The sequence below is a fragment of the Cricetulus griseus genome (genome assembly GCF_003668045.3).
Source record: "Cricetulus griseus strain 17A/GY chromosome 1 unlocalized genomic scaffold, alternate assembly CriGri-PICRH-1.0 chr1_0, whole genome shotgun sequence".
NCBI classification, from domain to species: domain Eukaryota; kingdom Metazoa; phylum Chordata; class Mammalia; order Rodentia; family Cricetidae; genus Cricetulus; species Cricetulus griseus.
The window spans coordinates 13,650,498-13,665,497 of record NW_023276806.1 but is presented as its reverse complement, the minus strand read 5'-3'; the positions used below and the strand labels follow the sequence as shown (position 1 = coordinate 13,665,497).

Sequence of the window (15,000 nt, the reverse complement as noted above, 5' to 3'; positions counted from 1 at the left end):
CATGATAGTTCTGGGTTGCTGTCCACAGTGTTCCCCACTCCGCAGATTGGGACCTCTGCATTTCCCTCAGTTTTCCTTTGCAGCTGGGAATAATTTTCCAGCAAGAGTCACAGATTTTTTCATTCACACTAAGCCTCTCTGCTCTTCCTTGTCCTCTATGATCTTACAATGCACAGACTGTAAGTTGTCTTTTACCCTTGTCCAATGCCTCCCCACCTTATGATAGCTTTGAGAGATTGTAGCTGTCATCATGAAACAAAGTAAGTCCTGAAGAATCACAAAATTAATGGCAAACTAGAAAACTGTAGAGAAAATTTTTGTATTTAAGTACCTATTTGGGGGGTATATTCCCTAGTCTCAGCTGAAAATCTATGAGTTGATGCATAGCTAACATGAGGTAGACACATGAAATTTTTCTTCTTTGAGAAAATAAATAATATGGATATGAGTATATATAAATACGAGGAATTATTAAGAGGATTAAACTGGGAAGTATCTGTGCCTTCTTCTGCCTTTCTTATTCTTGTCAAATGTGAAAGACTATTTCTTCACCTCCTTTGCAGAGGCCAGTGCAGGAATGTCACAGTCACAAAGTAACCCTGCCTAAGAAACAAAACAAAGGATTAGAAGTCCTCTCTGTAATTATTCAGTAAGCTTTACATCGTGACAAAATTCACACAAGACTGACAAAATGGTTTCTCAAAACCACTTTGTGTTCACTAGTTACGATGTACTGAGGTTTTGTTTTGTTTTTTTTTTTATTCAGTTATTAGTTTTTATTCAATGTCTCCCAACATCTCAGGAATTAAGATGACTGTGACTCATACAATAATGATTCTATTACTTTTTTTTCTTTTTTTTTTCTTTTACAACCCCAGGTCCCCCTCCCTCTCCTTCTCTTTCTCCCCTCTTCCCTCCCCTACCCCATCCACTCCTCAGAGAGGGTAAGACCTCCCTTGGGGAGTAAACAAAGTCTGGCATATTGAGGCAGGACCAAGCCCCTCCCTCCAATTGCTTTTTAATAAAGGAGGTTACCTGTTTTTGATGTATTTTTATTTGTTTGTCGAGTTTGTTGCCGCTGCTATATTGAAATGCTGGAAATCAAACCTGGCTTCTTACACACACTAGGTGAGTGTCCTGCCCTTCAATGCCACTTTTCACAGTCAGTTAATAATGACTATTCTTAGATAATTGCTAAAATATGTCCTTTACTCAAAAGACTTGGTTTTGGGTATTTCCTCCAAGACTACCTCAGACCTTTCTCTAAACATTTCATGGAGGGGTGATTAATAGCAAATTGACTGATAAACTATACAGCATTCTGCCCATTTGCCTTTGACTATTTCATGGTAAGACGCCTGTTTTCCGATCACTGTTATTTTTTTCTTTTTAATTTATTTTTATTTAAATTAGAAACAAGCCTGCTTCACATGTCAATCCCAGCTCCCTCTCCCACCCCTCCTCCCCCAACCCCCACCAACTCCCCCACCCTATCCCTTTTCCATTCCCCAGGGAGGGTGAGGTCCTCCATGGGGATCCCCAAAGTCTGTCATATCATTCAGGGCAGGGCCTAGGCCCTCCCCCTTGTGTCCAGGCTGAGTTAGCAACCCTCCACTTGGAATGAGCTCCCAAAGTCCTATCGTACGCCAGGGATAAATACTGGTCTAGTACCAGAGGCCCCATAGATTGCTGAGGCCTCCTCACTGACACCCAAGTTCGGGGGTCTGGATCAGTCCCATGCTGGCCTCCCAGACATCAGTCTGGGGTCCATGAGCAACCCCTTGTTCAGGTCAGCTGTTTCTGTGGTTTTCACCAGCTTGGTCTTGAACCCTTTGCTCATCACTCCTCCCTCTCTGCAACTGGATTCCATTTCAGTTCAGTGTTTAGCTGTGAGTGTCTGCCTCTGCTTCCATCTAGGATGGCATATAAGGTAGTCATCAATCTCATTATCGGGGAAGGGCATTTAAGGTAGCCTCTCCACTATTGCTTAGATTGTCAGTTGGTGTCATCCTTGTAGCTCTCTGGAAATCTCCCTAGTGCCAGATCTCTCCTCAAACCTATAAAGGCTCCCTCTATTATGGTATCTCTCATCCTGAGCTCCTCTATTCTCCCCCCCACTCAACCTTCCTGCTCCCCCATGTCCTCCTCTCTCCTCCTCTTCTTCCCCTCTCTTTCTCCCAGCTCCCTCTCCCCTCCCCTCATGCTCCCAATCTGCTAAGGTGATCCTGTCCCCTTCCCTTTCTCTCCCTGTTTCCCAGCTTCTCTGATGGTATGGATTATAGGCTGGCAACCCCCTGTTCCATGGCTAAAATTCATATATGAGTACATACCATGTTTGTCTTTTTGTGACTGGGTTACCTCACTCTATATGGCTTCTTCTAGTGCCATCCATTTGCCTGCGAAATTCAAGTTTCCATTGTTTTTTGGTTTTTCTTTGTTTTTTTCCCCCTATGAGTAGTACTCCATTGTGTAAATGTACCACATTTTCTCTATCCATTCTTCAGTTGAGGGACATCTGGTTGCTTCCAGGTTCTGGCTATTACAAACAATGCTGCTATGAACAGAGTTGAACAGATGTCCTTGTTGTATGAATGTACATATTTTGGATATATACCTAAGAGTGGAATTGCTGAATTTTGTGGTAAACTGATTCCCATTTTCCTGAGGAATCTCCATACTGATTTCCAAAGTGGCTGTACAAGTTGGCACTCCCACCAGCAGTGGAGGAGTGTTCCTCTTTCTCCGTATCCTCTCCAGCACATACTATCATTCGTGTTTTTGATTTTAGCTATTCTGACAGGAATAAGATGGTATCTCAGAGTTGTTTTGATTTGCATTTCCCTGATGGCTAAGGATGTTGAACACTTTCTTATGCGCCTTTCAGCCATTTTAGATTCCTCTATTGAGAACTGTCTATTTAGTTCTGTACCCCACTTTTTAATTGGATTGTTTGGTGTTTTGGGGACTAGCTTCTTGAGTTCTTTTTATATTTTGGAGATCAGCCCTCTGTCAGATGTGGGGTTGGTGAAGATCTTTTCCCATTCTGTCGGCTGCTTTTTGTCCTGCTAACTGTGTCCTTTGCCTTACAGAAGCTTCTCAGTTTCAGGAGGTCCCATTTATTAATTGTCGATCTCAGTGTCTGTGCTACTGATGTAATGTTCAGGAAGCAGTCTCCTGTACCAATTCATTCAAGGGTACTTCCCTCTTTCTCTTCTAATAAGTTCAGTGTGCTTGGATTTATGTTGAGGTCTTTGATCCATTTGGACTTAACTTTTGTGCATGGTGATAGATATGGGTCTATCTGCAGTCTTCTACATGCCAGCATCCAGTTATGCCAGCACCATTTGTTGAAGATGTTTTTTTTTTCCATTGTATAATTTTAGCTTCTTTGTCAAAAATCAGGTGTTCTTAGGTGTGTGGGTTAATATCAGGGTTTTCAATTTGGTTTGGTTGGTCTACCTGTCTGTTTTTATGCCAGTACCAAGCTGTTTTCAGGACTATAGCTCTATCATAGAGCTTGAAGTCAGGGATGGTGATGCCTCCGAAAATTCCTTTATTATACAGGTTGTTTTGGCTATCCTGGGTCTTTTGTTTTTCCATATAAAGTGGAGTATTGTTCTTTCAATGTCTCTCTTTAACTAGACTACACAAGGAAGCTGTTTTGTTTTATTTCATTTCATTTTGGACCCTTTCCCTGTATATCATAACAGCTTTATACTCAAATGTGGGCAATTTATGCCTATGTTTAAAACATAAGTGATTTTCTTATTATAATATGTTCTCTTAAACTAGAGTACATAAAAAACCTCTTTTTTTTTAAATCCCTTCACTGAATTTAGAGCTTTTTCTGTTACTTTGTTTTGAAACTGTCCCAGGCTCACCTTGAGCTCATAATCTCCAGTACTGGGATTACAGTGTCTGCCGCCACACCAGGCTCCAAATGAAAATTCTGTGCTCAGATGTGGACACTGAGCTATTCCTGAATGACTTCCTCAAAATCCTCTTAATTCAATCTGTCTGGGTCTACAAATGAGAAAAACAACAAAGTCGGCACACGGAATTCCTCATATGTGGCAAATGGTAGACTGGGCTTTGGGAATAGTCTAGGAATTGTAGAAATATGAAGAATGCAAAGAAAAGTCCTGAGAGCTAAGTCCTAGGAGATATTTTTATTCTCTAATGTATATTCCAAAAGATAATTACATTTTTCATTGAGCATCACTTGCACCAGCCATGATTAAAATTGTGGGTGCTTTAGCAGTATTTAAGTACCAGCCTCTGTTGATGTATTCTTCACTCGCACATACTCAGACGATACAGCAGTCATTTGATTTAGGAATACCCTGTCACTCTTCCATTCAGTCTTCGGTTGATAAACATTTAAATTGTTTCCAATCTCCTGAAATACAATTACTACAAATGTCCTGTTAATAGACCTATCATTTTAACATATACCTTAGGACAAGTCCCCAAAGGTGAGATGCAAATAGCTTTCCTTCCATCACTCACAGTGACAAAGCGCTTAAGATAAACAATACCGAAGGAGACTCTACACTCAATTTATTTACCAAACCAGCATAATCCCTAATAACAATCTACAAACATTTGTCCTTATAGCCACACCTAAGTGTACTCTTCACCCCCTCACCAAAGAAAATACTCTTTGCAGCAGACGGAGACCACTACAAAAACCAAACCAATCAAAATGCGGGGTTGTGGAGCCCAATTCCAGTGGTTTGGTATTGTGAGACAGGATCTTGCTAGGTAACCCAGGATGACCTAGAATCACAGTGTAGTATAGGCTGACTTTAAGGTCTCAGTTGTCCTCCTCTCCATCCTTCTCACACTGGTATATATGCACGTACCACCACACCCAGGAAAAGGGTCCTCTCTACTTTTGGAGGGAGTTGGGCAATATTCCAGATGGAATTGAGGACCTCACATGCTACCATGTCCAACTCTTCATGTATGTGCATGTATAGAAGGGTGCCTGAAGATGCTAGAAGAGGGCACCAGATCACTTGGATCTGGAGTTAGAGATGGTTGTAAGCCACTTGATGTGGGTGCTGGGAAGTGATCTCTGGTCCTCTATGAGAGGCCACAAGCCCTCTTAACCACTGAGCCATCCCTCCAGCTCCTCAGTAGGCATTCTCTATGCAAGGCAGGCAAGTGTTAGATTATGTCAGTTTTCATTTTTAAACATTCTGTTGTTTGTTTTCTTAGTTTCAGTTTATTTGAGACACTGTCTTCCTAGATGGCCCAGGTTTCCTATAACTCACTATGTAGCCCAGGCTGTCCTCAAATTCATGGTCTTGTTGCCCCCGACTTCCCAACATTTTACTCCTTAAGAGTGAGGGAAGTTCATGGAGTTCTTCGAGGTATACATTACTGTTTCTCATCAAATGTCCCATGATTATAGCAATTATTTCAAATATTAGGCCCCCTTTTTTCTTCCTGTCCATTCCCATTACACCTATGTTTGTCTAACAGGACCATAAGTTTCTGTTTATTCATCTTCAGTCCTTTTTTTTTCTTTCTACTCAAACTAGATAATCCCAATAAACCCATCTTTACAGCCACCAAAGCTTTCTTCTCACCACTAAAATCTGCTGTTGAGGCTGTACAGTAAGTTATTATTTCAGCTATGCTCTTCACTCCAGAGTTTTTATGTGAACATTTTCCATGTAATCTCTGTCTCTGCTTTAGAATTTTTATTTAGTGAAATGTATTCACCATTCTTTAGTCTTATAAAAAGTTTCTTTTAATTATTCAAACATTGCTAAATCAGTGTCTTTGTCTTACACAATCTGAGATTTCTCACAGACAGTTCCTTTTTTAATTTTATTTTAGGAAGAACACATGTGTCGGTCTGCATTTGCAGAGGACAGAGAACAACTTGTTAGGTCCAGTTCTCTTCCTCCGTCCTGCGGGTGCTGGGGACTGGACTCAGGTCATTATGATTAGGGGCAGACACTTTTCCTCCCTGAGCCGAGAGTTTCTATTGACTGCTTGTTTTCCTATACAGTGGCCACACTATCCTATCTCTACCACGCCCTCAAATAGTCGTATTTTGGAATTCACAGGGGAAAATGGCCAAAGACTCCTTTTAATACACAAATACACAAATACTTGAGTTCCTTATGTAAATTGGCATAGCGTTTGCATATAACCTACAATCTTTAAATTATCTACAAATGCTCCTGTAACCCTTAAGTTATCTCCAAATTACTTAGAAAATATAACACACTATATTGTTTAGGTAATAATAACAAGAAAAAGTCTGTATGTGTCCAGTACAGGTGAAATTTTTTATACTTTGATCATGTTTGTTAGAACCTGAAGATGCAGAATCGTCAGACAGACAGAACCAAAGAAGACATTTTACATAGTGCAATGTCACATCCCTAGAAACCATATTCTTGCCTTCCACCTGAATTACTCTCATTGCTTTCCATTGTTGTTGCTTGACATTTCTGAACCATGTAATCTCTACATTCTTTGCTAAGTGTGAACACTGAAGTTACTACTCAGCTTAGTGCTCAGCTAAATTCCATCAGAGATTTCCTACTAGGTTTTCTTTTTTTTTTTTTTTTTTTTTTTTTTTTTTTTTGGGTTTTTCCAGACAGGGTTTCTCTGTGGCTTTGGAGGCTGTCCTGGAACTCACTCTTGTAAACCAGGCTTGTCTCGAACTCACAGAGATCCACCTGCCTCTGCCTCCCAAGTGCTGGGATTAAAGACATGCGCCACCAACGCCTTGCCCTACTAGGTTTTCTTAGGCACCAGGAATGATAAGGCTTCCCCTTTTGCTAATGGAATTTGTGTGTAATTATGGCACCATCTCAACGCTCAGCCAGGCAGTTGACAATTACACCTTAACCTCACCTGCTCTCACAAGAACCTCAAGATTAGCCAAAGCTGATGGCTTGACACTTCTCGGGACTCTCTGAGCTAACATCGCCTGGAGTTTCAGATTCTGGATATGGTCAGAACCTTTGAAAGTGTCTAGCTTTTCCTTGGAAGCTTTTGGTTATCCCAGTGGTCGCTTCATTCTCTACTATTTTAGACAAAATTAAAAAATTCGCTGCACATACTTTTGGGAAATGTTCCATCGGATAACCTTGTGCTGTACTGGATGACCACAGGATTGGGTAGAATAAAGACGGCCCTAGATGTCTTCCAGGGCACCACCAGAAAGGTCAAATAATGACAGTGTTCAGGAAGTGAAACTCTGAAGGGACTTCGGTCATGTTCTGTCCCTTCTGTGTCTGTTTTGCAGCCTGTGGACTTGGTCCAAACTCAAAATTATAATAATTTATCTTAAAAGTACTTTTACTCCATTTGTAATTCTAAAAGTGGACAGTGCCTAGTTGTATGGAATAGAATGGCTGTTCTGATGGCCCAAAGCAATGTTAGAAATAGTAAAAAGAAACAGCAAATTCATGACTACAGAGAAAAATGAGCTTTTACCTTCCATCATTAACCTAAACATTAAAGATATGCAAAAGCACAAGGCACTAGCCTACTAGTGATCCTGTTGTTTGTTTTATAAACAGTACATAGAATATTTTAGTAATTTTATTACACAATAAGTGTATTGTTATTTTAAGCAAGTAATATGTCATTTTAAACTTTATGTTCATATTTCTATTTTAGCAAATACCAAAGTTATAACTCACATAAGCAAAAGCCTTTTAAGGTACTCAATTATAATTTCGTTTGGTTGGGTTTTGTGTTTTATGGTGTTGAAGATGGAACCCATGGCGTAATGTGTGCCTGGAGAGACCTTTCCCACAGCCTCAGTCTCACTCAGTCACAATAAAAGACCAAAGAGCCTTCTAATTCTAAAGAGTGTGAGAACCACTATGCTAGGGGTTCTAATTGGTGCTTTTAATCACACACCATGAGCCAGCATGGTGGCATGTTCCAGTAATCCCAGTATTGAGGTGCTGAGGCAGGAGAATAGTGAGTTCAAAGGCATTCTGAGTTACATAGCAAGACTTAGTCTCAGAATTGCTTAATCTGCAGCGAAAGTTCTTAGCCTAACCTTTCCTACTTCTTGGACAGGTCATGTCTCATGGGCTTCACCCTAGGTTGTCATTTCTGCTTGGGAAGCTCTCCTCCCTTTCCCTCACCATTCTCATTCCTCCTTGTTTCCTTTCAGATATCACTACCATAAGAAAACGTTCCCTCACCAATGCCTTGCACTCGCCAGCTTTAGCTCCCCAGTTTCTCTCATAGCCCCATGCACTTTTCTCCCGTCACACATATAACGGTTTATAATTGTGTGGTTTAGATCATTTGATCTGTGCTTGTTTCCCCTCTAGCATTAAGCCCCATGGGAACAATTCTCTTTCTTGCTTACAATTTTCTCCTTAATACTTATCAAAGTGTTTGGAAATACATGTATTGTGCAGAATGAGTGAATTCTTTTCCAATATGAAAACCACATGTTGGGAAAGTGTTTTTTATTGATTGTTCCATCGTCTTAAATGGCTCTTCCAATCACCAACCACAACTTGAGAATGAACTGTTGATAAGAAGTTTCTATCCTATGGGCTTGCAAAAACAAGGTGTCTCAGTATCATAATCTTTCTGAGATAAATCAGATGACTTACCTCACTTGCACAGATGTGATTTCCAGAACCTTCCCCCAGCTCAGGCTTCTTCATTTCCAAGATATTTTTTAATTATAAAAGACTATTACAAATGATCATACTGAGTTTTTCTTTTAAAATATCTTTTTATTAAATGCAGGAGCAGATTGAGTTTGTACTGCTATTTCTTTTGGGACTAATGGTACATTTTCCAACTTCAGAAATTGTTTTTAAGACCACAAAAGTATCAGATTGAGTCTTGTGGTGACTACCTCAGGACAGCAGTATTTTATTCTACTTTCCTTCCAAGAATAGTACTGTTGAAAATCACTAGAGTTATTTATTCTTCAGTGTGCAATTTATTATGTGGGGGCATTGTGTTTCGTTCTTCTCCCATTTGAGACGTGGAGCATGCACTTTCATGCAGCAGGGGCAAACGACTCCCATTGGTAAGTTCCCAACCGGTCCTGTTTGAAGGAGACCTGTGGGATCACGATGAAGACCTTGTGTTGTTTTTCATACAAAATATCTAGGTATTATTTGCAAGATCTGTCTTCATAAGAGTTGAAGATTCCATTCATATCAATCTACTAGCCTTTAACAGCAAGGTTCCCAAAGCATACTGAACACAGAGTTCTTCAGAAGACTGCCCTGATCTTATTGCCATCTCAAATGGTTTTGTTTAACAGAGACAAATGGAAATCAATGCTGCTATTCAAGCCCTGATTGCATCAAATTCTGCCCTGCAGATGGAGGTAATATATCTGGCTCTATTTATATTGGCAGCTTCGATATTCAAATTAAACAGAGGGATTTTTTTGAAAGCCAAAATGTGGCATTATCTCAAAGGTCATATTTGAAACAGAAATATCCGAAACTGTTTTCAAGTATAATAAAACAGAAATACATGCACAGAATATTTCATAAGAAAAATATGTAAAGCAAAAAATTTAGGACTTTTAAAAGGGGGTTGGTACTGTCAGGAAGATAGTAAAGTAAAATTAACTGTATTTCTTACAGTAGGATTTGTCATGATCATTCATTCCATTTCATCTCAGAAAGAAAGAAAAAAAGCACATTCTCCCCCTTTGCTGAATCTAGCCAATCATCTAGTACATACAAAAACAAGTGTATGTGTGTATACTGTATGACACATAGAAAAGAGAACTCAAAAAACTAAATATTAGCATATGAGGAAGACTCCATGCAGATAGGACATGAGTTATGAATGAAAATATAAAGCTAGTTGCTGTTTTCATTCCCATTCTGTCATGTGTTTTTCATTTTGGGCGGTGGATAAGTACATAAAACTGTATCTGATAGTAAAAGTCTAAAATTCAGTGTGAAGCACCACAGCCTCAGGATGGCTGTTCTAACTGTGCAGAAGATCAGTGAGTTAAATAGTCTTTGGTTCTGAATAATTTCAGTGTATGCTTTTTTTTTGCAACAGTTTTACAGTAAAGTGTAAGAAAAAATTTTAAACTCTGATTATTTTATATGGAGTTTTAAAGTCATGTTATAGTAGACATAATCTTTTAGGCCTCTTCTCAACTTACAAACTAAACTCGGGCCTTCTATTGGGATCATGGGTCAATAAGCAGATGGACATCCATGCTTAGATATAAAGATGCATTCTTTCCACCCTATTCCCAGCTCTCTAAAAGCAGTTGGCATCACAGTCTTGTCCTACCTTGTCCAGAGTGTTATTAGTGTTTTCCCACTCATATGACTCTTCTGATGTCTTGGTAGAGTTTCCAGAATACTGAAGTGACTTTAATCAACCACAGTGCAGAGATATTCAAAACCCTAAACTACCTTAGCAGTTTACTGAGCAGCATGAAGAACCCTCTTGGCACACGAGATAACCCAGCACGGATCTGCAGGGATTTGCTCAGCTGTGAGTACAAGGTTTCAGATGGTAAGTTCTTCTGATCAGATGCTCATGTCTAACTTCATCATCTCAGAACATTTGAGATCTGCAGGGCATTCACTTCAGATCTCAGTCATTTTGATGAAACATCAGCAAAAGCCATTATGATGCCGTCAAAACTGAAATAGTCTTTGAGGAGGAAATCTGAAATCACCTCACTTGTGTGTCCTTTTTTTACAATTTGTATTTGCAAGGTATCTGGCCTTAGGGGTGATAGAAAGGAACACGTCTTAGTCCTTGGTAATTCAAAGCCATCAAAGTTGACAACATTTTTTTTTTAAAAAATCATAAATTCTACAGCACTCCCCAACAATGTGGTTTTATAGAATTTAAAACTAGAATCAGCAAACATCAAAATATAGTGGTTTATCATCCTTAGAGTTTCTCATCCTGTTCAAGTACTTTGATCAGGAGCATAAAAGTAGATTTAGAGAAAATCGTAAAGGAAATGTTTTAAACCAAGAGGATCACTCACCACTTAAGTGAGAGAAACACTAACTGCCAAAGAGTTGAGTCATTTTGTTTTCATTTTTAGCTAGTCTATAATCGCCTATATAATTAATATTATATCTTTTTATTTTGCTAAAAACTTAATTCCCAGAACATGTTAAGGTGAGTCCAGTCTTCCTGGTTTTACTTTCTACAGATTAGTCAGAAAAATGAACTCTTTAGGACTGGATTTTATAAGACAAATACAATGAAGTGATGGGGGCAAGAGAGTTGAGAAAGTGCCTAAGAAATATTCTTCAGTGGAGTTCAGAACTCAAAACTTTAAACTGGAGGAAGTGACATGTGGGCATGGAGAACTCATAGTGTCAATGGTATCTGGGAGAACTCATAGTGTCAATGGTAGCCAGTCCTAGTGGAATCAAAGAAACTATTGACTCTTTAATCAGTACTGGAAGGTGTAAGCAGGAAGAGGCAGAGGGGTGAAACTGTTGAGTTGGTAGAATTGCAGGTAGTACAGGTTAGGGTGTACAGCCTTGGAAGTTGATGGTTGTAGCAGAGAAGACTGGAGTGTCAGGAGTAGAAGGGCCAAGGCATTGGGAGTAATGTTCATGTGGATTTAAAAGTTAAAAATATCAATAATAAGGTTATACATAGATTTTTCTGAAAGTACTAAGAAGGCAATAATTAAAATATTCAAAGAAATGTACTCAGTAGTTGCCCTGGGAAATGATAACAGATGATGTAACGTGATGATAATCATTGCAACATAGGATGTTTCAAGGGAAAACATTTTCAAGGAAAATGATTTGGATGTAGTAGCAGAAGAGACACCTTCCCACGCCTAGCACTATGAGGCCAGGGCAGAACTGGAATGAAAGAACCGGAAAGAGAAGCAATGACCTCAGGGAAGAGCCAAGTTTGAATTAGAACCTCAGGGCTCACAAAGATATAAGGCACATAAAACAGATAAAGCTCATATCACCATGCAACTCCTGCCAGATCTCCAGTGTGCAACACAGTGACTGCATTCAAAGCCTGCCATCACACAGACAACCAAAGCTCAATTGAACAACTTTCATTTATACAAAAATATCTCACACAGTAGTAAGAAAAAAAATTCTTGAATTAGAGGAGATGATGAATGAGGGTTGCCCTTCCTCCCTGGGTACCACTGGAGGTCTGTGTGGGATTCTGGTAAGAAGTCAGCTATAAATTCTACAAATTTATAAAATCTGGAGAACTCTGAAGGAAGGGCTCTGATGAAGGTGGATGTCCTTCACCCTCTCCTTCTGCATCAAGAAATGAGCAGGCCTCCAAATGTGTTCCCTGGATTAGGATTAGATTTTGTTTGAAATGCTGATTCTCAAGCTGTACCCAGGACTCCATGACCCAGAAGCTGGGGTGTGTTTTGACAGATGATCTGTGCTCACTGCAGTTGGAAAGTCACTTCCATTGAGTGCAATCCTTGCCTTTGAACTAGGAACTCATCCACCTTGTGTTTTGTAGGCATGCTGGAGAGGTAGAGACAATAAATACTCAAGGGTGTTTGAGGGCAGGGGAAACTCGGGCTGAGCTCGAGGAATCTCTAAGGAAGATTGGAATGTAAGCTGCTGTGGTAGGAAGTGACACTTGATAAGATGTTACCTGAGTCATCTTCATGCATGAAAGCTGAAGCACACAATTCAAAAGTTCCTGTTCCTGTATTTGGGGTCAGGCACTGTTTGAATATTCTGCCACTCTGGAAACAGGAAGGGAGAACACCACGCCTATCAGCCGAGTGTTTCCTAAACAATCATTTTACTCTCTGCCTTTGCTTTAGCTGTAGAGTCGTCAGCAGAAATGAGGTGTAGAGACTTCCATCTTGCCCACTTACAGATCTGAAGGGGAAAACACAAACACAGTCACTGTTTAATTACATGTTTCTCTTTTGTAAATAGAATATATAATTTTTAAGTTTTATCTGCATGTGTGTTTGTGCACCACGTGTTTGCAGAGCCTGTGGAGGCCAGAAGAGAGTGTTGAATTTCCTGGACCTGGAATAACAAGACAGTTGTGAGCTTCCATGTAGGTGCTGGGAATCAAACCCGGGTCCTCTCTAGGAGCAGCCAGTGCTGTTGACCTCAGAGTCATCTCTCTAGCCCAATTTTATTACTTTTAATCATCAGTATTACCCACGAAGATACATTTTCTCCAGCTAGATTGAGATCATTTCTATTTGAAATGAAATCTCCATTTTAAACTCTATAAAAAATTTTAGAACAAAAATGTACATTAACTACAACTATAATACCAATTGTGTAACTTCTAGTTGACCTTTTTCATTTAAAACAATTGACACTTGGGCTGGAGAGATGGCTCAGAGGTTAAGAGCACTGGCTGCTCTCCCAGAGGTCCTGAGTTCAATTCCCAGAAACCACATGGTGGCTCACAGCCATCCATAATGAGATCTGGTGCCCTCTTCTGGTGTGCAGATATACATGCAAGCAGAATGTTGTATACATAATAAATAAATAAATAAATAAAATCTTTAAAAAAAAAAAAACAATTGACACTCATTTATTGTGTGTGGGTGCACACAAACCACAATGAGTTTATGGAGATCAGAGGAGAACTTGCAGCAGTCGATTCTACCATGTTGAGTCCCAGGGATCAAAACCGGGTCATGAGGCTCAGTTGTAAGTGCCTCTGCCCACTGAGCAATCTCACAGTCAGGGCTTAACGGACACCTACTTATCCATAGTCCAAAGCAGTGAACTCAGCCTATCTACTGTTTTTAAGATTAAGATTATGAAATGCTTTTTAAATTGATATGTTCTTGAAAAATACAGTTCTGGGTAACAATGTTATGTGCTTGTAGCTTTCATTCATTCGCTGAATATGGATGTTTGCAAACAGCTATGTATTTTAACAGATAAGACGTGACAGATATGTAAACATGTGTCAACAAAAACCATAGCTCTCATTTTAAGGGGAATAAGAGACAGTTTAGGGGGGCATTTTGAGTGGCCAAGGCTCAGGTTACCCCAAATTCCACATTCCAATGTGAAGCAGTTTTATGAAATACAGAGCAAAGAAAGTCACAAATCAAGGCAAGTTTAAAAAATACCCTGGTGGGTGCATCAGAGAGGGTGGATACGGTGAGAAGGGGAAAGCTTTTGTGTAGGCCCAAGATGATATCTGATGACATTCTTAGCTTTTGGAAAAATAGGAGCTAACGGTCTGCTAAGTCAATAGATTCTAAAAGGTTTCTATTTATCAGTCACAAAGTGTTAGTCTAGACACAGAGGTAGGCAAGCAATGGCTGTTCTAGGGACGGCTAGAACTTAGCCCAAGACTGAGTAATTAGTCTCTGGACCTGCAACATGCCAATCTCTCCCCAGTACGGAAATTCCCATCAGGCAGTCTCTGCAGGCACAGATCTTTTCAGGACTTTTTGTTCTCAGATGTCACAATATATAAGTCCATGTAGCTTAGTATGAGGTTGACATAACCTTGCGTTTTTGTTATAAATTAACAGGAAAATACTGGATTGATCCAAATCTTGGATGCTCTTCAGATGCCTTTGAGGTTTTCTGCAATTTTAGTGCTGGTGGCCAGACATGTTTATCTCCTGTTTCTGTGACAAAGGTGTGTGCTGAATTTTAGAACATGTGATTGTGTATTGTAGAATATTGGTCAACGATGACTTAAAAGAACTCTTTGTCTTCGTATAATTGTGGGTTTTTAAGAATAAAATTAAGATGTGCCCTTCACTCTTCATTCTCTATCATATATGAGAAATATTTTCATTAAATTTCATTAAAATATTTTTTAAACATTTTTGTTATATGTAGAAATGTTTGCCTGCATGTATGTGTGTTCAGCATGTACATGCCTGGTCCCTGGAAAGGTCAGAAGAGGACATCAGATCCCCTAGAACTGGAGTTATGAATGGTTATGAGCCACCACCTGGGTGCTGGGAATTGAACCCAGGTCCTCTGCAATAGCGTCAATTGCTCTTAACCACTGAGACATCTCTCCAATTCT

The 15,000-nt window shown here is 39.6% G+C and overlaps 1 protein-coding gene across 1 annotated transcript in view; it reads left to right on the top strand.

The window, feature by feature from the left end:
- The window catches only part of LOC103158657 (collagen alpha-1(XXIV) chain-like), a 272,066-nt gene that overhangs the window by 244,146 nt on the left and 12,920 nt on the right, over positions 1-15,000 (top strand). The window contains exons 56-58 of the mRNA XM_035450688.1: positions 9,284-9,349; positions 10,344-10,512; positions 14,492-14,601. Of these exons, the coding sequence (XP_035306579.1) occupies positions 9,284-9,349; positions 10,344-10,512; positions 14,492-14,601 (345 nt within the window). The remainder of the gene's footprint in view (positions 1-9,283; positions 9,350-10,343; positions 10,513-14,491; positions 14,602-15,000) is intronic.